The sequence below is a fragment of the Coturnix japonica genome, chromosome 5, assembly GCF_001577835.2.
Source record: "Coturnix japonica isolate 7356 chromosome 5, Coturnix japonica 2.1, whole genome shotgun sequence".
Classification (NCBI taxonomy): Eukaryota; Metazoa; Chordata; class Aves; order Galliformes; family Phasianidae; genus Coturnix; species Coturnix japonica.
The window spans coordinates 45580352-45605615 of NC_029520.1; the positions used below are offsets into that span (position 1 = coordinate 45580352).

Here is a 25264-nt window from a genome sequence, read left to right on the forward strand (position 1 = left end):
ATAACACTTGCATTCATCCTCAGTTTCTGCCATGCTCAAAGTGCTTCCACTCTTACATGTGTTTTGGCAACTCCCAAGTTGGAAGTGATCAGGACATCCTGTTGAGGAGGGTAGCATTTACTTGTTGGAAGCCACAGGCTGTGTCACTGAGGTTCAGAGACCTCTCTGTCACTGAGAGATCCTGATCCTGCAGGCCAATTTCAGATCTTCAACAGCAGAGGAAGGAAAAGTTTGGTTTTTATCCTGCTAAAGCTCTGAGGATGGGTTTCTGCAGCACTGGGAGCTGTCATGGAAAATCCTCCAGGCCCTCCCTTCTGTAATGAAATGAGCACTCATTTATTCATTCCTCACAGCATCTGAGATGTGGTATTTGCTGAGTTCTTTCCATAGCTGTGCAGGGCCCCATCACACACCCATTCCCTGGGCTGCAGCACTTCCTTGCTTTGCAGAAATGCAGCTTCCAAACACCTGCCAGGACTTTCTTCATTATAAGTGCAGGACTGGCTTAAATCATGTTCTCTCTTTTCTTTTAGTATTGCACATTCCTTGTGCTTGACTTTCCCATGGCAGCATTGCTGTTCACACCTGGGGCTCACTGCAAGCCCTGGCGCTTACCACAGCTCCCTCACTGGGTATGGGGTTTATTTATTTCAAGCTCTGGAAACAAACTGGTGGGATGAATCCTTGTACTTTCCCTCCTCAGTAACTTCACACTAAAAGAGGAAGAGGAGAAAGAGGAAGCAGGGACGCAGTGCCTCTGCTTCAACCACACCACGGCCATGGGAACTGAGGAGAAATGGATTGGGTTTGAGGGTCAGTTTGCAGTGAGAAGGAAAAAAGAAAAATCACTTTTCTCTCAACTGAACAAATTAGATGAGGAATGAGGCTGGGTCGCCATGGAAACCCCTGGGGCAGCTTGGTTGTCACTTTTTGCAATGGCACCATGTTTTGTGAGGGGAAAAACATAAGTGTTTGAAAGCCTGTGAAGTGGGAGCTCAGGCTATATGTACAGAGCCCTTCAGAATGCACACAAAGAACTTTCATTCTGCCCCCATCTTGGGCTGGCTCCCACCCTTTGCCAACATTTCCAGAAATATCCAGGTATTTAGGGACACAGAGCTTGTACATCACTCCCAGATCTATATATCATGCCTACATCTTCCCTTCCATTTCTGCATCCCCATCAGCCTGGCATCTGGACACTAGCACCTCCTTGCCATTAAAATCTATCACCAATAGGGCTAATCTTGGTAAGATAGAGTGAAAACACTTTGATACCACTTTGTTATGAATTAGGAGACACATCTGAGGAAAAAGAAGCCAAGTTCTTGTAGTGAAGCAGCTAAGAACGAGATTGGCTTCCCATTAAAGCCAGGCTGCAAATCTCTCATTGACTATAGCATGGAAGAATTGGCTACTGGACTACAGCAGGTGCTTGTCACAGAATTCCTGACCACAGTCCTGCAGTATTTGTTCTGTCACCTGAATTTGTCAGGTTGTCTCTTTATTCCCAATCCATTAGTTTGGCATCTTTTCTGTTTTCTCCTCCCTGGCTGAGTTTCCTGATGGGAAGGTCCCAGCCTCGCCTTGTCTCCCAGCCTGCTGTAAGCCCCCAGGTTGTGCTGGTGATTCATCTGTTCTCACGACTGTGCTGGGAGGCCCAGAAGGAAATGAGGCTGGTGCTGCTTGGTGGAAGGTAATTTCACAGTGCTTCCTCCAGATGGCAAGATCTTTTCAGGAACATGTGTTCCTGTTGATGGCAGGGCTGAACAACAGAACCAAGCGTGCCGGCTCGGCATGAAGGCTGGCACAGCCACGATGCTGCATGACTGTTGCTGTACCAGGAGATGGATCAGCAAAGACTGAGACAGAGATGGCCTAAGGCACTGCTGGGGAAAGAACAAAACAAGGCGTTCCCTGAAAGGATTCGCTTTTCTTTCTTTGTTCACATTTAATTGAGAGCATGGGTTTATTTAGGAAGAGCCTCGTGTCCTTGCTGAGATGTCCCACACCTCATTGGGGACAAGGTGCTGTCCATGTGGTGCCCACTGAACTAAGAACTGCAGGGTTTTTAGTACAAAGTCCTCTGAATGTTCAACAGTGCCACCATGATTCTGCCCAGAAAACATGCTCCTGATAATGAAGGGCTGCTAATGGTGCCTTGTAAGCACGAAGGCTTTCTTGAAGGCTTCACTCCACAAGGACAACAGAGAGCAGGCAGGATTACATGTATTATACCATTACCCAGATTCACTATTTTTTGTAACTTCATGGCAATAGGTGCTTTTTTTTCTTTGAAACCCCCTGCTGGAACAAGGAGTTTGGCAGAGGAGGAGATGACCAGTCTGAACAGAAAGGCATTTATTTGGACTTTGTGAAAGAAGGGGCTTTCCACACCTTGTCATGTGTTGACTAAAGAGCGCTCTCCCTTTGTTCCCGTTGTCACTTTGCCAGAGCAGAAGTGCTGCTCATTACAACCTTCCCTAACCTGACAAGGCTGCCTCCACCTGAAATGTGGCTCAAAAGTGGCTGAAAATAAGAAGTTCAGTGCTGAGCTGTGTGGATGAGGGGGATTCCAGGCAGGATCTCCTGCACCCAAATGATGCTATGCTTAGTCCCAACTTTCTCACAAGTCATCCTGCCACCAGCCTGCCCTGCACTGTTCAACACCGTTAAAACCTCCCAGACAGCAGAATGTCCATAGAATCATAGGATATCCCACAATGGAATAGATCCATAAGGATCATGGAATCCAACATCGGCTCCACAAAGGACCATCCAAATCCAAACCCAATGTCTGAGAGCATTGTCCCAACACTCCCTGAACTCCAGCAGCTTGTGGCTGTGCCCACTGCCCTGTGCAAGCTGTTCCATGCTCACAGCCCTCTGATGCAGACCCTTTCCCTGACCCCCAGCTACCCAAAAGCCCAAAAGCTGCTAGGAAGGAAGAATCCAGGGCCAGCAACCCCATGGATATTAGTCTCCAAAGCAAAGAAAGGAATGTGGGGCTGAGTGTACAAATGCATAGCTGCAGGCACATTTCTCCTGGTCCTTCACCTGCACCTGTCAATTATTACTCAGATTGGGCCACTTGTGACCTCCAGGAGTGGGGCAGCACAAGGTGAAATGGAGCCATGCCCATGTATCAGCTCCAGGCTACACTGGAGCCCTCACCCCCAAATCCCCAGGGACTTCACCCCACACAGGGCAGGACCAGGTTCCAGGTTGGTTCTCCCTCTGCTGCCCCATCAATCCCAGCTGCCTGAGCCTTTCATCTCACCCCCAGCACAGAGCCAGCCTCTCCACTCCCATCCTAGAGGAAATATTAACCTGGAGCTCCTATTAATCTGGAGCTTGTCCAGCATTTCTCCTCCTCTTTCTCATTCCTTCTAACTGCACGTGTCATAGCGAAAGTGAAACACAACTGAGGTGAAGCTGCTAGAGGTGCTGGGCAGGAGGGTCCTGACTCTCCTTCCACTTCCATCTGTGCTTTTCCAGAAGACAGAGGAGGATGGCAGGAGGCCCCATGCATGCAACAGCCCCTCAGCCAGTGCATGTGCTGCTGTGAGCAAGCAAGGAGACCCGTCCCAATGCCTGCACTGCCAGCAGCCTGACTACCACCACCACCACACCTCTCCATTCTCCTGCATGAAGCTGCTCTCCATTCTCCTGGACCACAGCTGGATTATCTCAGCAGACAGGATCAGTGCCAGGGTGCGTATCCCTCCTTCCCCTTGCCTGTGGGTTTCTCCTGCCATGTCTCCCTGCTCCACACCACCATAGCCAGCCTACCAGGCAGGTTTTGAGCCTTTGGTCCCCTGCCTGCTGACCCCCTGGGAATGGGATGCCCCCCTCTCTAACCCTGATGGTTATTTCCTCTGGGAAAGAGCAGGGCAGGGTCCAGGCCCTACTGTACTATGAGCTCAGCCCACCCATGGGACAATGCAGTACTTGCAGCTCATAACCTGTGAAATAACTGTACACAGGGGAGTGGGAATATAGCCAGGCTCAGATAGGGAAGGCTGAAATGTAATTGCAGCGTCCTAACACATGGCCATAACCATGTTTCAATCTCTGTCTCCTGTGAGCTGGACAGAACTGAGACAGGCCGGGATGACTTCAAAGAATTGCTGCTTCTAATGATTTAAACTGATTGCTAAGCTGCCTTGAGTTTGCTGTGGGGAAATGCACCATTGCCCATCCTCAGACCAGCAGCATCTCTGTGACTGGGTCACACTGGCTGGTGAGCTGGAAGCCAGGGAGAGTCAAGAAGGCTGCAGGGACCACTCACCATGGGCATTCAGCAGCAGCCAGATGGGGACTGAGCAGGGCAGGAGCAGCAGCGTGACCCGCAGTTGCCATGTCTGCATCAGAAAGTGAGAATACCTTGTTGACATTCAGCCTACATGGCTGGAAATGCACCTAGGGAGGTAAAAACATGCCTTGCTACCAGATAAAAATGATATGTTTAACAGGCTTTGGTATCCTTGACATCCAGCAATTCATTGGTGCTGGGCAACTAGCTGCCATTTGCCTGATTTAAGGAGTTAGGTAGAGCCTTCCAGTAGCACATGCACAAGGAGGTTAGAGAAACCATTTTAGTAATGTCAGGCTGAAACAACACTCTCTGTCCTTGGATTAGGCACAGAAAAAGGATGGACCAGATTTTGAATCCTTTGGAAACGCAGAATCCTCTCATCTCACTCTGTGTTTTCATTTACTTTAGTGATTACCAGCAACCTTTTTGGAAAGGCCTTCATTGAAAGACAAGATGAGTACAGATACTAAGGTACATCTAAGGAGATCAGCCTCAGAACCAGATCCTTCAACAAATGATGCAGAGAAGGAAAAGATGGAGGTTGCTTCAGAGCTGGGCAGCCCAACTTTGAATGATGAGAACACAGGATTTATTGAAAGAGGTATTAAAACAATGTTAAGCATCCGGAGATCAAAACGAAAGAATGAGAAAGAACAGGAAGGCACTGGCACCTGGAGAAGAAGACTGCTTTCTTTTCAATTCCCCAAGAGCTCTGATGAGAACAGAACTGAAATCCTTGATGGTTTGGAAGAGATTGTTGACAAAACAGAAACAGACCCCACTGAAGGAAAACCTCTTTCAGGTATGTAGTGAAATACATGCAACCTTCAAGCAATTTAACTTTCCAAGTCTTTGGCCCAACAGAGATGATAAGGAAACTAGCATCCCATTATGGGGCAGAGACAGCTGTCATACCTTGCACAAACTCATTGGTGCATTATCTGGCTCAGCCTGGGCAGGCCACCTGTCACTGGACAGGCTGCTCTGTGCTCTCCACTATCATAGTTTAACCATATTGATCACCTTCTTATGATCAACACATCTGTCTGACTGTTCACGTACCAGTGGATGCAGCACACATCATCTATATCAGTCACCAATCTGCCGAGCACAGTTTGGGATGTGTTTATATGACAGCATCTGAAAGTGCAGTGTGGGCTGTTCCTATTCCTTCTATTGCCTGCATTGCTCTTGCGGACAATTTCTGCTATGTATCTTTTGGGCTGCACTTGGCAGGTTACTGTGAAGCTTTGATAAATGGCCCCATTGAGTAAGGCTGTAAAATAAACAAATGGGTGATAGGCACATGTGGCTGACCATCAGAAATGCAATGACTCAACAACATTCACAGGTCCGAGAAGTTTCCACTGTTGCTGAACACTGAGTACTTCAGAAATAAGTGTTACTCTCATGTGCTTTGTCAGTGTTAGATAGATTGGTCCTAGACTTGTCTTAGCAAAAGTTCAGCACCCAGGCTTGATCCTTCCTCAGCCTAAATTTCTAGATAGAAATCCTTGGGGAACTGCATCAGATGTCACAGGGATCAGAAGGAAGGGCTGAAGTTCTGTCCCAACTGCAACATGCTCCACTGTGCCGTAAAGTTATTTCCTGCTCTGCACTGATAGGTTGTGACGTTGGCAAACTGGATCTAAGCCCAGCTCATAAGCTTTGCCAGGCTGTTTTCAGAAGGTCACAGAGGAGGAATTACAGGAGATCTTACCAGAAAGCATTCTCAACTCCTGCAGTACACAGCCTGAGGAGCTGCAGAAGTAAAACTAGGCTTGTGCCCAACAACTCACCACTGGCACTGACTAAAGCAGCTCTGTCTGAAACACATCCCATCCCGAGATAAATAGGGGAGGTGGTGAAGAATCCACCACGTGCACCATCAAGCTGCACAATGGTTAATTGTCTTTCAGTTGTCTTCCTCCAGCTACCAGCTGGCTGATCTTGTATTCCTGAATTAAAGATCCATTTAGCACCCAGTATCACCTCCCTGAATAATTATCCTTGATAATGATTAAATGGTGTTTTCTCACTTTGCTAAACAGAACAGAATGTCTTCCTTTAGTCTCTCGCTGCAGGATCTTGTGCAAACATAGGTTTTATATTAATTTTTCTAGATGAGAGTAAGTTAATTGGCACAATCTTCCACCCTTCTGAGCCCAGAAGTAGCTGTAGCTACTTACAGGCACTCCTCCAGTTTCTGTGTGTTATATGCTGCATCATTAGTTTGGTTATTTAGTGTATTCCTGTCTCCATAAAGCTACTTCCACACTGCACATGTTATTTGGTGCATTTGTTATAAAATCTGTGTGCAGAAGAACCATGGGGCATAAATTACGAGTTATGGGCCAGTCCTTCATCTCTTCTTTGAGTGCTTTCTAATTTTTCCCTATCACTTCATATATGTACACAGCAGAAGCAGTAGCCACTCATGTCTAAATAACACCTTTTCCTTCTTGCTCTTTAAAATTCACCCTGTGCCCAGCAACTGCTCCTGTTCAGAGCACCTGTTATGATGCTGGATGTGGTGAGAACTTCTCATGGCATCTCAGCAGTGCTCTTGGATTTCCACAGCCCACAGCAAAAAACCTCGCATTAGTGGCAAATAGGCTGCGGTTCTTACTCAAGCTCAGTTTGGAGCAAGAAGTGGGAAAATCAGTAGACCTCAGGCAGTGTGATGGTAGCAGTATTTGATGCTTTCCCTACTTATAGCAAGGAGGTGTGGAAAACCCAGACAAGGCCTGAAATCTAGGAGAAATCACCTGCATCATTTTGGGATGCCCCTCCCAATGTACACACCTCCCCAAGCTGCAGGGCCAGCAGTGCTGGGAAATCACATGTTACTGGTGAGAGGCAATGCCTGGCACCTGACTGTACCTACATTGAATGACCAGGTCACTGGAACCTGCAGGGCTCCAGGAGTGTGAGCTCCACATACCAAACGTACTTTGTTGTTTTTTTTCCATTTCCTTCTCAATGTCTGGAGTGGATGAGGGGCATTTTTCAGAGGCTGTTTGCTGTGTTAGGCACAGGACAGCCAGCACTAAAGAGATTTTCTTTAACCTTTGTCAACATATCTGGTATAGCTACTGATGGTGCCCCAGTGATGGCTGGTAAAAAAGAGGGACTTATAAAATTAATAGAAGATGATGCAACTACCATTGGCAGCTCATGTTTCATAAAATATCACTGCATCAGACATCAAGAAAATTTAGAAGTGAAAGCTTTAACAAGGGATCACAGAATCACAGAACTGCAGGGGTTGGAAGGGACCTCAAGAGCTCATCGAGGCCAACCCCTCTGCTAAAGCAGGTTCACTACAATAGGCTGCATAAGTAGTTGTCCAGGTGAGTCTTAAATATCTCCATAGAAGACTCCATAACCTCTCTGGGCAACCTGTTCCAGTGTTCTCTCACCCTTACCATAAATAAGTTCTTCTGTATGTTAGTACTGAACACCCTGCATTCAAGTTTTAGGATAATGTGATGCAAATTGTCATCAAAGCTGTGAATTTCATCAAGTCCAAAGGACTGAATCATCACCAATTCTAAGAGACCCTTAAAAGTATGGATGCTGATTATTGGGGTCATCATTTACTTTTGTGAAGGAAGGTGGCTATGTTAGAGTAAAATGCTAAAAAGACTTTATGATTGCCGAAGTGAAATCGAATCCTTTATGGAATCAAAAGGAAGATTTGTGCCAGAACATGAAGATTACAAATGACTCACTAATTTCTGGTGGATTTGACCACTCATTTAAATCAGTTCAATGTGCATCTTCAAGGTGAAAATCAACTTATCTATCCTATGTTTCAAGCCATAACAGCATTTGAAATAAAACTTAAATTATGGCAAGCTCAAGTTATGACAAATAATTTCATTCATTTTGATACACTGGCTAAACACAGTCCTGTGAACAGTGAAAAATATGCAGCCATGTTTTCTGTTTGTATAAAGGAGTCTGCGAATAAGTTTCAAGATTTCCCCCAAAAATCATCATTTTTTGGTATACTTGGGATTCCATTTTCTGTCATCATAAATACATTGCCTGTAAATTTTCAAATTGATGCATTAGTTTCACAAAAAACAAGGTTGAACTTCTCACTAGTTTTATGTTTATGTGACACAAGACAATTCTTCTTCACTCAGTGCAGCCCAGGCAAGCCAAAACGCTGGACATGAAAAGCTCAGCCCTCAGAAATGCATGAGCCAGTTTAGCCATGATGGCAGTTAGGGATATCTCTGTTCTTTACTATGAGAGTGGTGAGGTCCTGAAACAGGCTGCCCAGAGAGGTGGTGGATGCCCAGTCCCTGGAGGTGTTCAGGGCCAGGTTGGATGGGGCCCTGTGCAGCCTGGTTTAGTACTAAATGTGGAAGTTGGTGGCCCTGCTTATGGCAGGGCGGTTGGAGATTCATTATCCTTGAGGTCCCTTCCAACCCAGACCATTCTGAGATTCTGTGATGCTGTGATTCAGGAAAGCTTATATATTGTGGAAGACACAAAGAAGTCAGGACAGGAGGGAGCCCTGGTTTAGCCCAAGGTTACATCTTAACTGGAACGTTCCCAAAATATCAGGATCATCCCCCAGGCCAGAGTATTGATATTGTGGGAAAGAAGAGCGTCTCTGCTAACAGGAATCCTGCTGGGAGTGTATATCAAGAACTGTTCCTGCTGACAGTCCCACTTCAGCTTCAAATTAGCAGAGCCAGAGGCAGTCTTATGCAGTATGAGATCCCAGTGCAGCCTTGTTAGCCGCTGCTTGAGGTTCACCTGCAGGGCTACCATCAGTTTTTCTGGTATTTCCTGTGTATGAAACCAGTTTAACGATATGGTTCTGACTGTGCAATAAGTGGCTGCTCAGAACAGTCCTGCACATCTTTCTGTGGCATATCTTGTCTTTCTACTGGCCTGTCCATTATCTAACACCTGCTTTGCCCCAACCTCTTTCCCCTCTTCTTTCTGCAGTAATGGAAATCAATGAACTTATTCAGAGAAAGCAACTTCTGGAAGCATTTGCAAGCATCAAGTACATGGAAGATGAGATGATAGCAGAACGGGATGCAGACAAATACAAGGATAACCCCCAGGAGTTTTTGAGGAAAACCAAGGATGTGGATTTACTTTACAGTTCTATCACGAGCATGATCCGGTCCATTGTGGTAGGAACACTGGAGAACCACACAGTGGAGGAGTCCACACTGACCTCCCTGGTGACATTAATTGCCCGTGAAGAGGCAGCTCATCCTAATACAGGCAGTGCTCCTGATCCTGGGTCAGACTTGCTTGGGGCACCCAGAAAGTGGAGGGAGGTATGGAGGGAAGCTGTTAAAGAGGGCACTAGAAAGAGAGTTCTGGGCATACCCCTGGCATCAAAGGAAGAAGAGAAAGCCTGGCTTGATCTCCACTTAAATTTTCTCCAGAAATGCCTGCTCACAGACTTACTGAAAATCAAGTCATCGGTTAAAAAGTGCTATCCAGAGGAGTACCGGGTGTGTGAAGTGTATGTGGAGGCTTTTCACAATGCCATCGCTTCACACTTGCAGGATCTCTCCCAGAGGCCACTGGAGTTCAATGAGCTCTACTCCTTGCTTGACTGGGTGGCCAACACCTACCACAGGTAAGCTGCTGCTTTCACCACACATCTCAGCCTCCTTCCAGAGGGACAAGCTGTCAGGAAGCTTCAAAACACAGAGTTATTTATGGTTTCCTAAGCAAGCAGAGATATAATTGCTTATTTAGTAGAGACAACTAACTAGTCTACTAATAGATGGGCACAAAGGTTTGAGTATAAAACACTCACTGTTTCTCACACGTCTCAGTTCCTCCTCCTTCTCCAAACTACTGTTCTCGTACATCAGGAAGCTCCCCCTTCAAGAGCTGCCTTACAGCTCTGATAAACCTCCTCACTTTCTGGAAATGTTTTGCCAGGTCCAGCAGCTGCTCAGTGACTTTTCCAGGCACAGGAAAGGACCCGTGGGGGAACTCTGCCTTCTTCCTGTTTAATTAAAATCGTCATGCATTTGGAAATAATCCTTATTACCCCTATGCTCAGGGGTCCTAGCCAGATTGAGGAGTTGCCAAGATACGGCTATGAGGAGTTAGACACATTAAAACAAACTGTAGAATCATTTGAGATGGAAGGGACCCTTAAAGGTCATCTAGTCCAACTCCACTGCAGTCAACGGGGACACCTACAGCTCAGTCAGGTGCTCAGAGCCCCATCCAGCCTGACCTTGAATGTCTCCAAGGCTGTGGCTCAGGTGTCTCGGGTTGGTTGGGTGAGATGTCCATGATTTTAGGACCTCTAAGAGCTTTCTATAATTCAGCAGTGCCTAAAATATGCTGAGAGCATTGTTTCTGTTGAGGTGAGCCTGATGACATGCGTGCAACCCTTTCAGCAGCACGGCATTGGATGATCAACTCTTTGGACAGGAATGCTGTGGGAATAATGCTTGCAGGAGTTGTGGGAAGAAGTGGGTGTCGGCACCCCAGTGCAGTTTCCTCACCATATTTGTCTAACTTGATGTAAAAAACATACTGGGAGCTTGCAGCTATTTAGAGCACTGCTTGCAATCATTTTGTTGTGTTGGATGGTTTCCATTTCACTTTCTCATTCTAAAAGAACTTCATCCTCTTTTGGACTCATCCCAAATTAGGAGGAATTACCTGGCCCAAGCTCATTATTACTGCTACAGCTCAAGCAAATGAAAAAAGGAGAAAAAAAATGGGGGGGAATATGCTTCTTCAGTGCATATTTGAACCAACCTTCTTGGTCATTGCAGAAAGTTATTGCTTATTTCCATTGTGCCCTTGTGAAGGAGCAGCAGATTCCTGCAGCAGCTGGGCCAGTGTCATGGTTTCATGATCAGTATTCCACATCATTGTATCATGCAGTGCACCGGGAATTAAGGAGTGCCAGTGCCCCAGTGTACTGGGCACTATGTGACCACAGGAATATTGACTCCAGTTTGCTATCAGTAGGCTGAGATTTTTCTGCTGAGCAGTCACTCTGCAGTGGTTTGACCTTGTACAGTACAGTTCTCGTTTGCCTTGGATCCAAACCCAGCTCTGTGGTTTGGCTACAGGAACCCCTTTTTTGTAGTCAAGCAAGTGCACAGGCAGCATACAGAATAATGCCTTTGCATCTTTCTTCCTTGCTAACAGGTGGTTGCTTGCAATTTATGCCTGGCATTAATCAAGTTGAATGATAATGAATATTTTCCCCTTCTTCTCCGCAGTCATCACAGTGAAAGATGCAGTGTGGTCTGCTGGCAGATCACAGGGGCAGCACGCTCAGTTGCACAGGCTAATAACAGGTTTCTTGCCATGCAGAGTGGAAAGCAGGCACTGCCTCCCTTCCCCTGCCCCAGCTGCCCTGCGTCCTCAGCACTGCAGAGGGAACTGACCAGAGGAGACACGTGTCACCTGTCTCACTTGGCACTCAGCTGCTGCAGATCAGTGTCCACCCACTGCCACCGTGTGCAGAGGACATGCAGTGCTGGGACTGCCTGTATTGCAGGCACGTGTGGGCTTCCCAGAGGCTGTCCCTCACAGCCAGCCCTGCTCTGCCATCTCCCTTTCCTATGTGTAACCCACAGTGAATAGGAACTGGCTGATGTTTGCCATGGTGTGGCACCAGCGAGGGACATCAGCACTCAGCACACTGCTGCAAGAACTGCCCTGAAAGGCATTTCATAGAATCAGCTTCATAAGCCGTAAAGGACCATAAGCAAATGAATCAGCTTCACGTTGTTTATTTTAAAACGTAAATTCTCATAGTACTTTTCATGTCCAAACAACTCAGAAGTCTCGTGATCTCTAAGGTGGGCTGCAACTTTAGATCATTTTGATTTTGAATAATTAAGATTTTCAATAGCAAGGAAAGATTTTCTCATTAAAGCTTGAAAACAAGTATCACAATTTAAGCTTTAAGTATATTTCTCACAGCTCAATAATTACGCAGCTCATGCCACATGAATATTCCATTGGTTTACTCATGCTCCAAAGCAGCATAATTTGTTCCTTTGAATCTTTCCAGTGAACTGTGTCTTGGTCACTCAGATCTCAAACCAGAAGTTCAGACAGGAAATCTGTCCCTGCTGCTAACAACAGCGGACTGGGATAGACTGAATGATGATTACATCTCTTCTGTAAAGGTAAGGTCCTTTCCTTTGTCTCCACCTGTCTCTTGGGTGGGAATGGGGACTCTGGCCTCCAGGCAGAAGTTTCTCATTGCTATATCATTACAGAATCATAGAATCATTTGAGTCGGAAAGGACCCCTAAAGGTCATCCAGTCCAACTCCCCTGCAGTAAACAGGGACACCTATAGCTCCGTCATGAGCCCCATCAGGCCTGACCTTGGCTGTCTGCAGGGACAGGGCATCTATCACCTCTCTGAGCAACCTATTCCAGAGTTCCACCACCCTTACTGTAGAAAATTTCTTCCTTATATTCAGTCTAAATCTCCCCTCTTTTAGTCTGAAATAATTTCCCCTAGTTCTATCGCAGCAGACCCTGCTAAAGAGTCTGTCCCCTTCTTTCTTACAACCCCCATTTATGATGTACCATGGTGTTGAGTTCTCTCGGCACCACTTGAGAACAACCCTTTAGTCAACAGCAAAAGTGCCAAAGTGCCCTCAGTAATGCTAGGGCCAAAACAGGCCACTTAAATCCAGGCCTGGACCTGGATAATGACAGGTGTAGACCCACCATGACGGTACCAGGCCCACAAAGTATGGCAGGGGCACACTGCTGTGCTGCGTTGCAGGAACGGCATTGCAAAGTTAAACATGTCAGCTGCTAGCTTTAGAGTGTGTGAGCTCCTCCAGCATGGCTGAATGATGCTGAACCATATGCAACTTCGGGCATGCCCCCAGCAGAGGACTTCTCTGTGATTCAGCTCCTTGTAAGAAGGCCCCATGGCAGACATCCCTCTGCCATCCTTTTGTATTACTTTTTGGTCGACTCAGACATTTTCTTTTCTTACAAACCATTTCTGAGATAGGTTTCACTTAAGAATTTTCTCAAGGTGAGCTCAAGGTGCCAACTGAATAAAATCAGTTTTGCTCTGTTGTTTCAGTGACGACCCTTTTGTTTCACCAGCAACAAGGCTGATTTATCAGCCAGGACCGAGCACTTACGCAAGTGCAGTGAGCCAGAAAGGACTGGTCTGATCCTTCAGTCTGACCTTGTGCCTAACATGTGCTGGAGGACTTTGCACTGAGCAGTAAAGCAGCTGACTGAGCTACCACGAGGGCAGGCAGTTGGGACTTTTTCCAAGCAAACACTGCAGCCTAAGTAAATGATCTGGAGGTTTAAATACCTTTCCTGCAAAGGAATAGCGTAAATCTTCCTGCCAGGGGCATCACTGCATCTCAGTTTGGGAATTCATTATTGTGGGCATCTTCAGGTTTTTCCTGAGATCCTGTGTAGACTGAAATGTTCTGGACCAAGACATGCTTATCTTTGCACACAGCTCAAGGATAGCTCACGTATGCTGATAAGTAAAACATCATATGGCAGCTCTGTGCTAGGAGCCCTCATTTGCCTCCTGCAAAGCAGCCACTGAGGGGAGCCAAAGGGAGGGAGGGATGTGCCCTGGGGAGTGCAGGGCTTGAGAATTGTGCCATGTTGGTCCCTTCTATTGCTACTGCCATGGTGGGACAAGCCTCAGCCCCGCCTACCCCCATGTACCCACCAGCTGCTTCACCCATACTTAACTTTATCTTCTAATATGCATTCTTCCTTCCCACATTTGCCATTTAGGGTAAAATCAAGAGCTATTTTGGAAAAATCCTGACGCTGGAAGTGACGGAAAAGTGGGAGAAGGAAGATCCCCCAGAAGTGAAGGATAACCTGTACCAGTCCTCAGTTTCCTTTGACATTCAGACGGTACTTAATGAGCATGGGCACAGCACGGGGTGCATGGTGGTGCCTCCCGGTGCTGCCATAATGGATGTGAGTCACACACTCACAGAATACATTAGAGAAGAAAATGCCATTTATTACAACTTCTAGCTCTGCCACTTGCCTTCTAGCTGCAAATTAAACCTGCTGTCAATTGTGTCAGCAACATAATAGGCAACTGATTTTAAAGTCCTTAAATCTCTTTGATTAGGAAAAAGAAAGAAGGGGAAAAGAAAGGCAAAAAGAAAAGGGTTGTTAGAAAAACCCCGGTACTGAAAGAGCAACTTTGTCCCAGGGCTGCCACATGGCTTTGTAGGCAGGGACAGCCACTTCAATTTAAACAGCATGAAAAAGAAAAACAAAAGCTCATGCTAGCTCCAGGGCCCGTAGGGTAATGAATCCAGGAGGGGTTTAGATTAATTTCCCTCATTTTAGATAGGGTTTAGTCATTTCAATTAAATAATAATACTTAAAAAAAAGACAGAGAGAGAGAAAGAAAGAAAGAAAATCAAAGAGTTGGCTGCTACCGTGACTCATTTCCATGGAGTACTATTGCATGTTCGTTGATCACCAGGAAGGCAGATCTGAGTTGGATCAGCAGATGGGTGGGATGCAGCTGAACTCTGTTGAGGCAGGCAAAGCCAATGCAATAGGAATCAGTGAAGGCTGGAACAGAGGAGGGGGGCATGGCTTAGCTCCCCGAGTGTTGTCTTGTGTTTTGTCTGTCCCATTCATTGGAGCTTTTCCTTGCTGTTTTTAGATCATCGGGGAGCACATGAAGTTATCTGAAGCCATCAGTAAAAAGCTGAAAAGAAAAACTCTTGAGCTGTGCCTGGCTGAGCTGCATGAATTCATACCAAGGTCATACCTGCTCTGGGCAGTGCATTCCTTTCAAATTAGTTTGTAAAAGCCAAGGGAAAAAGTTCATGCACTGAGCTGAATGCTGGCTTGGAGCAAACATAGGTCTGCACTTGGGAGCCTGACAATGAGCAAGCTACAAACAACTTGGGGGGTGTCATAAATAGAGCTCGGTGGGACTCTTTTAAGTCCCCAAATTTGAGGCCGATGCTCCAGCAAAGAGCCTGGAAAAGGATTGTAGTTCCATCCACTCAGGACCTTTGCTGGACGCAGGTCACTGGCAGCAGCAGCTACCAGCAAGTAGCATCTAAAGAATCCCAGCCCCAAAGGCTGCTTGCCCCAAATATTCAATTCCCTAATAATCCCTGAGATGAGGAAGCTCCTGCCAAGAGGGTTATTGACTAAATGAAGACATAGGTTGCTCAGAGAAGCTGTGGGCTCTCCTTCTTGGAGATCATCAGATCCATCCTCCGTGCTGGGAGGGCCGCATTTCGAAGAGGCCATAGATACTCACCAGAGTGGGAAAGAAAGGACGTTCAGCATGAATCAACTCCGAGCGAGACTAAAAATAATTGTGCATTAACCTTTAGAGTTTCACACCTCTGGCAGGCGCTGAGTGGGTAGTTTGCTAATAGACGCTTTGCTGAAGTGCATGTGGGGGAGAGCAAGCACTGCCTGCTTAGATCGTGAACTCGGGGCATGGCAGGTGTTCAGATTATGCTAAAGGCAATGCTTTCTCTTTTAAACTCTCATATCCCAACTTGCTTCTGATATCTTGAGTGAGCAGAGCAGTTCAAACCAGCTATTTGAGTCTGCCTGGTTGTATAGAAGAAATGCAGTACTTATTGATGTAAAGTGCAAGCCAGGGCAGCAAAGGCTCCCAGATGAAAGGCTCACTGAAACTTACGCTTTTTCTTAAACAGACACAAGGAGCAAGTGTTCAGGCTGCTCCACGCAGCTTGCTTTGGGCTGCCAAAGGAATGGAGCCTGTGCAAGCCCATGCAAAATTGCCCTGACCTGCAGCCTCCTGCACTGTGGGGTCCTGGGTGTCAGAGCCCAGGAACTGGGTTCCCAGCACTGATATGCTGCCTTGTTCAGCTTCAGCTTCTGTTGTAAAACATGCTTAAGAGGGTACAACCCTCACTGACATCCTACATGCAATGTGAGCTGCTCTCTCTGTTCCCATTACCAACAGCATCCCCTGCGTTTCTCCTGCAGGTTCAGGAAGGAGTTCCTGGAGTGGAACACAGTCCATGACAGCCCCATGTTTGCACCCTACTTTGCTGCCTACATCAACAGCTTCCACGACCTCTTGTAAGTCTTCGTCTCCTCTCCACGTAGGGATGGGGAGGGGAGGGGCGGGATGGAGAGGAAGAACCAAGCAGTGTCAGGATGGGGTCAGCCAAAAAGGATGCCCAAGGGGCACGGCAGGACAGGCTGGAGATGCAGGGATGCATTGGATTTGGGGAAGCTGTGCTGGGGTGCCCTAGGCTAATGCCCTCCTCCAGCCTGGGCACGGAAGCTGGGAACTCTGCCTCTCGTCCGCTGTCCACCTCACGGGGGGGATGTTCGCTAAGAGATGCGGATGCAAAGTCAGCTCACTTGGGCAGAAGGCTGGAGAGAGAAGCAGGAATGAATCTGGCGCTTGATTGTTAGACTCATTTTCAGCCTGCCATTCTAGCCTAGGGAAAGATTGCTTAAAACATATATTTTACTCTTAAGATTAGTAACACAAACCCAACCTGACGGCTAACTTCGGCGCTAGGCTGGAGGAAATCGTGCGAAAGCACAGCATGCAAACAAGCCGACAGTATCGCCGGGCGGGCTCTAGGTGGCACGGCGTCCCCAGCGATGCTCTCCTCTGCCGGTCCCCGTTCTCTCCAGTTCCCCCGCTTGGCAGGAAGAGAAGCCGGCAAGAAGCACGACCTTGGCAGGAGCTGGCAGTTGTTGGGATGCATGTGTCCCGACATCAGAACCTGGGATTCCAAAACTCATCTGCTGGGTGCCCAGTGATGGGGCTCCTATTCCTCCCATTTGGGTTGTTTTGCTGTGAAATCCCTGTCTGGGCAGTCACATAGAAACAACCTGGTGTACTCTGAGACCCAGAAGCGAACATGGCACATCCAGGGTGTGCATGGGATCACAAGTATTTTGGTGGTGCCACCTTGGTTCCCATGGCCCAGAAAGCCAACCATATCCTGGACCCAAACCATTCTATGATTCCACGATTCTATGAGGTGTATTGCAACAAAGCAATGACAGAGAGAGAACAAAGGCAAGGAGCTTACAATGCCCCCAAAGCCTACACGTATTTCATTAACCTCTCAGAACTCCTATCTTCTTCCTCGTGAGACATTACGTAGCCTTCCAAAATTACACACTTTCCCTCAAAACCTCCACAGATTTCCACCTCTGTAGTTTACTGCCCCAGTTCACTGTATGGAGAAAGTCAGTATGGCCCTAATAGGAAGGCTAACAGCTTTTCCTACCATAGCTCCTTGGTGCTCTCTCAAGTATCTGGATATCATTTCACTTAAGTGAAAAAGTAACAGGCTTGAGTAATTGTTCTGCGTGTTTGAACTGTTATACCTGATGAGGAAATAGGTGTTTTTTAAAGTACAGTTACTCATTTGTGATTAAATTGGATTGTGCAAAACAATTCAGTATTTTGACCCCTTAAGAGTTTCCAAGAGGAAGTACTGGAGTTAGAGAGGTTGATAAAATGCCCAAGATACCGATCTGGCTGAAATTCTTAGTTAGTTTATACCTAAACACTAACCCCCTGGTGTTGCTCTCTCTTCAGGTCAGGCTTAGAAACAGTGTTTAAAGTCAACACTGAAGAACTGCAAAAGATTTTGGCAGCTGTGACAGAGAACTTCAGAAATGTGTTTTTAGATAAATTAAGAACAAAAACACAGGTAAGTCTCAGCCACATAATTCCCTAAACATGAGTGGTATGGTCAGGACCAATGCAGAAGCTGAGCACCATTGCCCTTTACTTGACACATCACCAAACTCACATTAAGAGGCCTAAAAGGCACAATGCTGTGATGTAGATTGCGCTTTCTAGGTGCTTTCTTCTCTCAGCTGGTTGGGAGCCACTGGCTCCACCCGGAACAATGGGAGAAATGGGGAAAACAAGGCCCTTCGTGCCATTACTTTTCACTCATCCTAAATCGCTTTCTAAATTAATAAGCATAACTTTCAGAAACCAAGGCAGACACGCAACAAGAAGCCTCTGACCAAAGCCAAGACTGCCAAGGGGACTTTCCAGTGATTACAGCATTTGTTTCAGAGCCTTAGGGACAGGCAAGGAAGGAGCCAAGCCAAGGCATTGAGCAAGAGAGATGAAATGCCGTGAGAACTGAGAGCTGCTGTGGCACAGCATTTCTAAACAGTCCTTCAGCAGGCTGGGAGCACAGTGGGGTGGAAATAATTGGGAATGAGATGGCCAGCAGCACAGGCAGCAGACTGAAGACAGAGATCCTAAGTGCTAAGTAGAGAAAAGGACAATGAGAAGGGATTCTTTAGACTTGTCCCATACAGGAATCTCTTTTGGGTACCACCAGAATCCTCTAGCAGATATTTATATGTTTCAGCATATAGTCATATTAATTCCAGGGCAAAAAAAAGCCTTCTGGGCACATTTGGTCAGTGCACCTTGTACCCAGGACAGATGATGCCTACAGCATTACTGACCACAATGTGTTAAGTGCAGGATGCTCTCAGCACCATCCTTCCACAGCCACATCAGAGCTGTGAGCAGAAGGAAGATCCCAGTGGGACCTTGCAGAGATTCAGGGAGTGCAGACAGCCCCTACAGTCCATTGAGCAAGGGCCTGCTGTCATTCATTGTGGAAGCATAGCTGTGGCTCACTCCCCATGAAAAGCTGGGCAGATCACTAAGTTAATGGGAACAGTAGTGGGCAAGGAGATAGCCAGCAACAAGAAACCATCTGGGCTTTTGCTTGAAGCAATCTTTGAGCCTGAAATAAGAACACAGGATGAGTGTCCAGATTACAACCCAAAGCATTTCCCACTGGCTCGTGTCTAGTTAGGGAACCAACTATCCTGAATATTTCCAGTGATACTATTGAGTTGGTCTTTTTTCAGCCACTGCTCAAGAAAATCCTAACCAAGGACTGGATTTTGGCAATAGAGAAGCCAGACTCACTGGCAGTAGCAGTCTCACAGTTCTCAGAGCACCTGCAGCACACAAGGCAGCCCCTAGGAAAGGTATGTGACTGCTCCCACACCAGGTACTGTGATACTGTGGGGCACTGCTTTCTCTTGCAGGTTGTGGCCCAACCTGCAGCTTTCTTTTCAGCAGCAGGGGCTGTTTAGAGCCGTGGGCATTGCTGGAATAGGGGCGTCCAGCTGTCATCCAACATCCATGTGAGAATATGCAACATCCTTCCTTTCTGTGGGTTAAATGTGGGAATTGATTTCTTTAAAGAAGAATAAGATGCATGGTGAGCATCAGCACTGAACACTGTAACTGCATGAATCACAAACTTATATGTGAGCATTTCCTATACATCCTCAGCTGCAGTTAAAGATCCGTGGATTCCCCTACCCTCTCTCACTCAATGCCATGACCCTGCAAAGGAACCATGGAAAATATTCTATTTGTTTTTTCTTAAAACAGGAACTTCTATGCCATGTTCATAAGTATGTGGTAAGGGAGTATATTGTGCAGATCATCAGACCCAAGAAGAAAATGAATGGAGAGAAACGGCTGCAAGTGAGAGAAAGGATAAACCAGGAAGCCAAAATCCTTAATAATGCTCTCATTGATCATGTACGTCAGCTCCCTCGTGGCATCCCCTGGCTGCCCCATTCCCAATGTCCTTACTTGGCCCCTGGGAACCAATATTGGAGGCTCTCAGGGAAGGGAAGCTTGTTAAAGTGATTTAAACAGAACAAACAAGGTGTTCAGTGCAGGTTAACAGTGTGGATTTCTATCCTAGAGGTTACTCTGAGTGTAGCTCTAAACTTCTCAGAGTGGTTCTCATGCTGTAGGACCATACTCACCCTGTGGCACATTGTTTATGTTCTACTGGGCCATGGGTTGCTACTTATCTCTGAAGGATCCCTGCCTTGGGTACAGCTTATGGAAGTGATACCAGTGGGAGTCCATTCCAGCAGAGCTTGCATATGGAATGTGACAGGGAGAAGGAATCTGGATAGAATGGGATGGGATGGGATGGGATGGGATGGGATGGGATGGGATGGGATGGGATGGGATGGGATGGGTAGGATAGGATGGGATGGGATGGGATAGAGTATGGAAGGGGAGGGAAGGGGAGGGGATAACAGAATGGAATAAGAGTAGTTTATGTGTTTTGTGGCTAGCTAATATTGGCCTGAGATTTTCAGGAAAGCCAAAGTTCAACTCACTGGGTTCTGCAGAATGTCAGGTATGGGGGGTGCTAAATCCCACTGGGATTGTTCCCTGGCCAGGCAGGTTTCTCTCAGTGGTGACAAAGGCATTCCCACATGCATCCTGCTGCATCTTCTTGCTCATAGGGCTCTGACTCCAGTTGGCTCCTTCCCGCTATAAGTCACATCGCCAATATCATTGGGGAGAAGAGAAAAGACAGGATCAAGGAGTACGTCAAGGAGCTGACTCAGGATTACCCGGACATCAGGTAGGAGAAATGGCAGAAGCTGGAGTAATGCACAACAGTCGAGATCTGGGCTCCATCCCAACAACACCTTCTCACCCCATACTTCAGCCAAGCTCTTCAGCATCACTCCTCCTTACATGCCAAGCTGCCAGCAATCAGGGGGAATCCCTGGTTATTTTTCTTTCTGGTGGCTTCCTACTTTCCTTTTCCCCTGTTTGATGGATCTCATGATACACACAAGTAACCTCAAACACCTTTTCTATTTTATCACTCCAAATTTGTTGCACTGTAAAGCTCCAGGTTGCTTTTGGCAGCATTTGCACAGCTCGCCAATTTGCTGGCTCCAACTCTGAAGCAAATGGTTTGTCTCCTGCTCCCAGGACCAGGCCTCCAGTTGCCATAGACATTGATACAGTTCATCTGCAGTTTCTGAAAGGGGCTCAGCACAACCACTAAGTCTTGGAACAGATTTCAGATTCTTTCTTTTGTACTTTCCATTTGCTTTTCCAAAACAGCATCTGCAAAATTTAATACTACTGGAAAAGTAAACAATCTAACTTACCAGCTCTGTCCATGGATGGACAACTGCATATCAGAAACTATCTCTTCTTCTACAGTTTTTCCAGCAGCAGTTGAAATATGTCATATTAAGACATATCTTGAGCTTACCTGAGTTGGAAAATCCAGGACATGGATTTGAAAAAGGACATCTGTTCCTAAGTGATTTCCTTGATGAAGGCATCTGTTCCACAAAGAAATGCCTTAATGCCAGTATGCTGAACAGGAGGCAGTGCTCATTCTGGGAAGGATGGGAATGTAAATGAGAACTGATCAGAATTAGCTATTTGAAAACAATTTTCCATGCAGAAAAACCATTTGCAAGGCTGAGATTTGTGGTACTTTTTCATCATTAGCCCTAGACTCAAGCCAAGTTTTAAGATTTGTCCTCTTGGTTGACCTATTTCCTGGCATTCCATTATTGAGTAATATTTTTAACAATTAACTCTGGAAAACTAGGTGGAACCAGCCAGTCCTGCATGGTTTCCTGCTTGTGCCTTTGTTAATTCTTCCCCTGAGCTCTCAGAAAGGTATATACTGAGATTACTAGAACAGGGTAAGTTTCCAAGTTCAGTTTCCTAGCTGTAATCTAATTAATGCCTGTCAGCTTCCTAAATATTAGCACTTCCATTACTTAACTCAAAATAATCATTAAATAAAAGGTCTGCAGCCTCTTGGGAAAACTTGCAAAAGACGTCACGTGTGGGAGGAGACAGAAGGAATTCCCTTAAGCGTGAGCCCCTAAGCCAATACTCACTGGTACATCTGGCAGATGCAGACCCCATCCTGGTGGTCCTGCTTACACCACACTCAGTTCTCTAGCACGGCAAGGGCACACCTACCTGTCACCCTGCCATAACATGATGGTCACAGGCTTCTGGTACTGCTTGTTCCCTGCAGGAAGGAGCACATCATGGCCATCCTCGCAGTCCGAGGCCTGGGCTTCACCAGCAGAAGGATGATTTTGCAGCAAGGCTTTCACCACGCATTGGAGAGCCCTGACAGTGAGGATGGTAACACGCTCTTTGCTGAAATCGATGTGCCGGCAATCATCAGCTGCTTCTAAAGTACAACCAGCACAGAAGCCAGCAGCCTCCCTCCTCCTACGCTGCCTCTACAGCATAATCTAAAAGCTGCTACCTCTCCTCACTCCTCTGTAAAAACAACTTTTAACTGCTGTGGGAAAAGGGACCTGGGGGTGCAGAAACTGGAGGCAACAGATACACCAAGCACCTGACCTGCTGCAAGAGCCCCAGGACAGCAGCACCCACCCCATGCTCAACATATGGATTTTACTGCTGGAAGGCTCGTTTGATCCAAGGCTGAATCTCTCTTCTGTAAAGAGAACCGAAAGGACTTTAAGCAGAGCTATATTAAGGCTTGGACTGCATGGTGTATAATTACACAGCAGAATAGCAACAGCCTCCTTCACAGTTAGCGTCCCAGAGCAACCCCAGAGCAGAGCTTGGGCAGTGATGTGGCACTGCCAAAACCTTAATGTGTCCCTAGTGAACCAACTGAGTGAGCTGACATAATACAAGGTCAGGGGTGTTGTGCTCTGATACCATACACCTGACTGAGGGTGGCAGCCTGGGAGGGCAATCAAACACTCTGCTTCAGACACGTGGTGCACAGACTACTGCCCTCCAGGATGGACCCCACAGCCTTTGTCCCCCTTGTGTTCCAGCAGATTTTCTTCACTTGCTTGCCTTGCAAAACTCACACTGGACCCGAAGCCTGATCATTCCTTTACAACCTCCAAGTGTAGGCAGATGTGTCGTGATTGGATGTGCCATATGAAGTGAATCTGCAAGTCCTCCAGGCCAGCGGGAGAAGGGCCACACTTTAGCATGTTCAGATGTATTTTAACCTGGTTCAGTCTGATTGTTGTGTGAAACTTCATGCGAGTTAGACAGGAATGGGATGGGATCCGCCTCTGGCATGAACCAGCATCACCCCATTGAAGCTGCGGCTATTCATCCTCGATCTGTGAACCATCCCCTTTTCATTAGGACCATATTTTGCATTCCAATAAAACAGAAGAAAGATCTCCCAGGGCTTTTATTGTGAAACACGCTGCTCTTGTAGGAAAGTGCCAAGGAACTCAGTTTAACCCTGTTAACTTCCTCCGCCTGTTGCAGCCTGTCCTTTCCACCATGAGTCTTCTTCCTACCTCAGAGCACAGCTTTGTTCTCAGCCAGGGCAGACACAGCTCACTCCCACCCTGGGTGTGCCCAAGGAGCATAAGGCTTCCTTAAAAGTATCAAAGTAGACAGAATAGGCAAGCTCTGGCCCGGTTTAGCTTTGTGGGGGAGATCTGGCACATTTCACAGTGCCATGTGGAAGGTGACAGATATTTTTGTTTTGGAGCTCTTTGCTGTTTTGCAATTCAGTTTGTTTCTGGTTTGAGGTAAAAAGTAATGTTTTCAGTCCTCTGCATTGCAGACACCAGAACTGGCAGCTAGGGTGACCCATGGGCTGTGATTTATCATCTGAGACAGGCTTTGGGGTACTCAAGTTCTCCCCATCCCTGGACAAGCCCCCACTCTCAACCAGCCTCATCCAGGCTGGGAAAAGGCAGCTCCCAGCAAGTAAGGAGGGGATAAACTGAGACGAAACAGTGAAAATACAGGAGGCTGCTCCAAGCTAGGGGGTCTGAACCAATTCCCTGACATATTCCAGATGTTCTTTAATGCAGCAGAACTCCAATATTGAGCTCCCTGCAGAGCGATGCTTTTCAGTAGAGCTCTCCGTTGGGTTAATGCAATAAGGATATGGATTGAGAGCAGGATTTCAGTATCACAGCCATACTGTGCGCTGGGAAACATGACCTAACACCACCTAGCAAACATGAATGGGAAGAAAACATTATTATCTCAGGGGCGGGTGAAAAGTAAAGCTGTATTTGTTTGTAGCTTCACAACATTAGAAACTGTAGCACAGAGTGCACAGTAAATGTTTATCTTGTGTATTTTGCAAATTTCTCCAGGAAATCTTGTCACAGTGGGATTCACAGCCGCAAATCTGGTCACTTGGGTTCCCTGTGTGCTGGTGCAGTCACACGGTGAGCAATGGCAGGTAGAGCTGTGCTCTGCTTGGCGCTGCTCTGAGCTTTCATCTCTTTGAGACATTTTCAAGTAATGATGCTAAATGTGACATGAAAAACAACAGAATGACCCGCAGCATATCTAAACTATTTACTTTAGCAATTATAAGACATCAGTACTGACGTAAACAGCAACTTGTGGCAAAACTGGATTAAGTTTTAAGGAAGAATGGTGAGAAGTTGTGAAGAACTTCTTGTAGTCCTATGACCACAAAAAATGCGACTATTTGCCTGAGGGCACCAAACAAAAGTGGATTTTGACTCCTTGCATTAACCTTTGTCAGTCAGAGCAATTACCCCCTGACATGCTGCCAGTGTAGGACTGGATGTTTGTAAGTGTAAACTCATGTCAAGCCATTCATAGAATCATGAAGATTGGAAAGGAGCTCTAAGATCACCCAGTCTAAGCATCAACCCATGCTCACTGACCATGTCCCACATCTCCACAGTTCTTGAACACTTCTAGGGATGGTGACTCCCCCACCTCCCTGGGCAGCCTGTGCCACTGCTTGACCACTCTCTGAGAATAAATGTTGCCTAATATCCAACCTGGACCTCCCCTGGCTGAAACTAAGCCTATTATCTCTCATCCTATCACAAGGGACAAATGGTCCAGCCCTGTGATGGGGACAGATGTGCCCAGTCCCTTTTAGCAGCTCTGCATCACCCTGTGGACACAGTGGGGAGAGCACTTAGCTATACATGGCACCTGGCTGCTTGCTCATGGTGACCCCAACTCCATGGCTAATCCTACAGCTGAAATCAAGGAAATCAAAGTAGTCGTAACGGTCCGGCACTGTGAACAAGGGACAAAATGCTGGGAACCAATTCTGGAGTAAGAAAGCTCATGACTTGTACAGCACTTCTTCCGAAAGCACTG

General features: G+C 46.7%; 1 protein-coding gene and 1 long non-coding RNA gene across 2 annotated transcripts in view; one reads left to right on the top strand and one right to left on the bottom strand.

Moving 5' to 3' along the window:
- Positions 1–22216, bottom strand: part of LOC107315341 — a 60137-nt gene extending 37921 nt beyond the window's left edge. Inside the window, exons 1-2 of the long non-coding RNA XR_004307357.1 lie at positions 22121–22216; positions 21390–21519 (exon numbers count right to left, since the gene is read on the bottom strand). This is a non-coding gene — a long non-coding RNA (uncharacterized LOC107315341). The remainder of the gene's footprint in view (positions 1–21389; positions 21520–22120) is intronic.
- Positions 3380–23328, top strand: EXOC3L4 (exocyst complex component 3 like 4). The gene is made up of 12 exons (XM_015865626.2): positions 3380–3714; positions 4727–5120; positions 9290–9941; positions 12363–12480; positions 14092–14217; positions 14993–15093; positions 16309–16404; positions 17894–18008; positions 19204–19326; positions 19739–19891; positions 20620–20741; positions 22179–23328. The coding sequence occupies exons 2-12, from the start codon at positions 4772–4774 to the stop codon at positions 22342–22344; spliced, it is 2121 nt and encodes a 706-aa protein (XP_015721112.1). The 5' UTR covers positions 3380–3714; positions 4727–4771; the 3' UTR covers positions 22345–23328.
- Positions 23329–25264: the final 1936 nt, after the last annotated feature.

Bases quoted from the DNA above. Each gene is read 5' to 3' on its own strand.
- EXOC3L4 (XM_015865626.2), top strand. From the start codon at position 4,772: ATGAGTACAGATACTAAGGTACATCTAAGGAGATCAGCCTCAGAACCA. The intron at 9,942-12,362 runs GTAAGCTGCTGC...GAATCTTTCCAG, and splicing joins GTGGCCAACACCTACCACAG to TGAACTGTGTCTTGGTCACT. The intron at 14,218-14,992 runs GTACTTAATGAG...TGCTGTTTTTAG, and splicing joins TTTCCTTTGACATTCAGACG to ATCATCGGGGAGCACATGAA.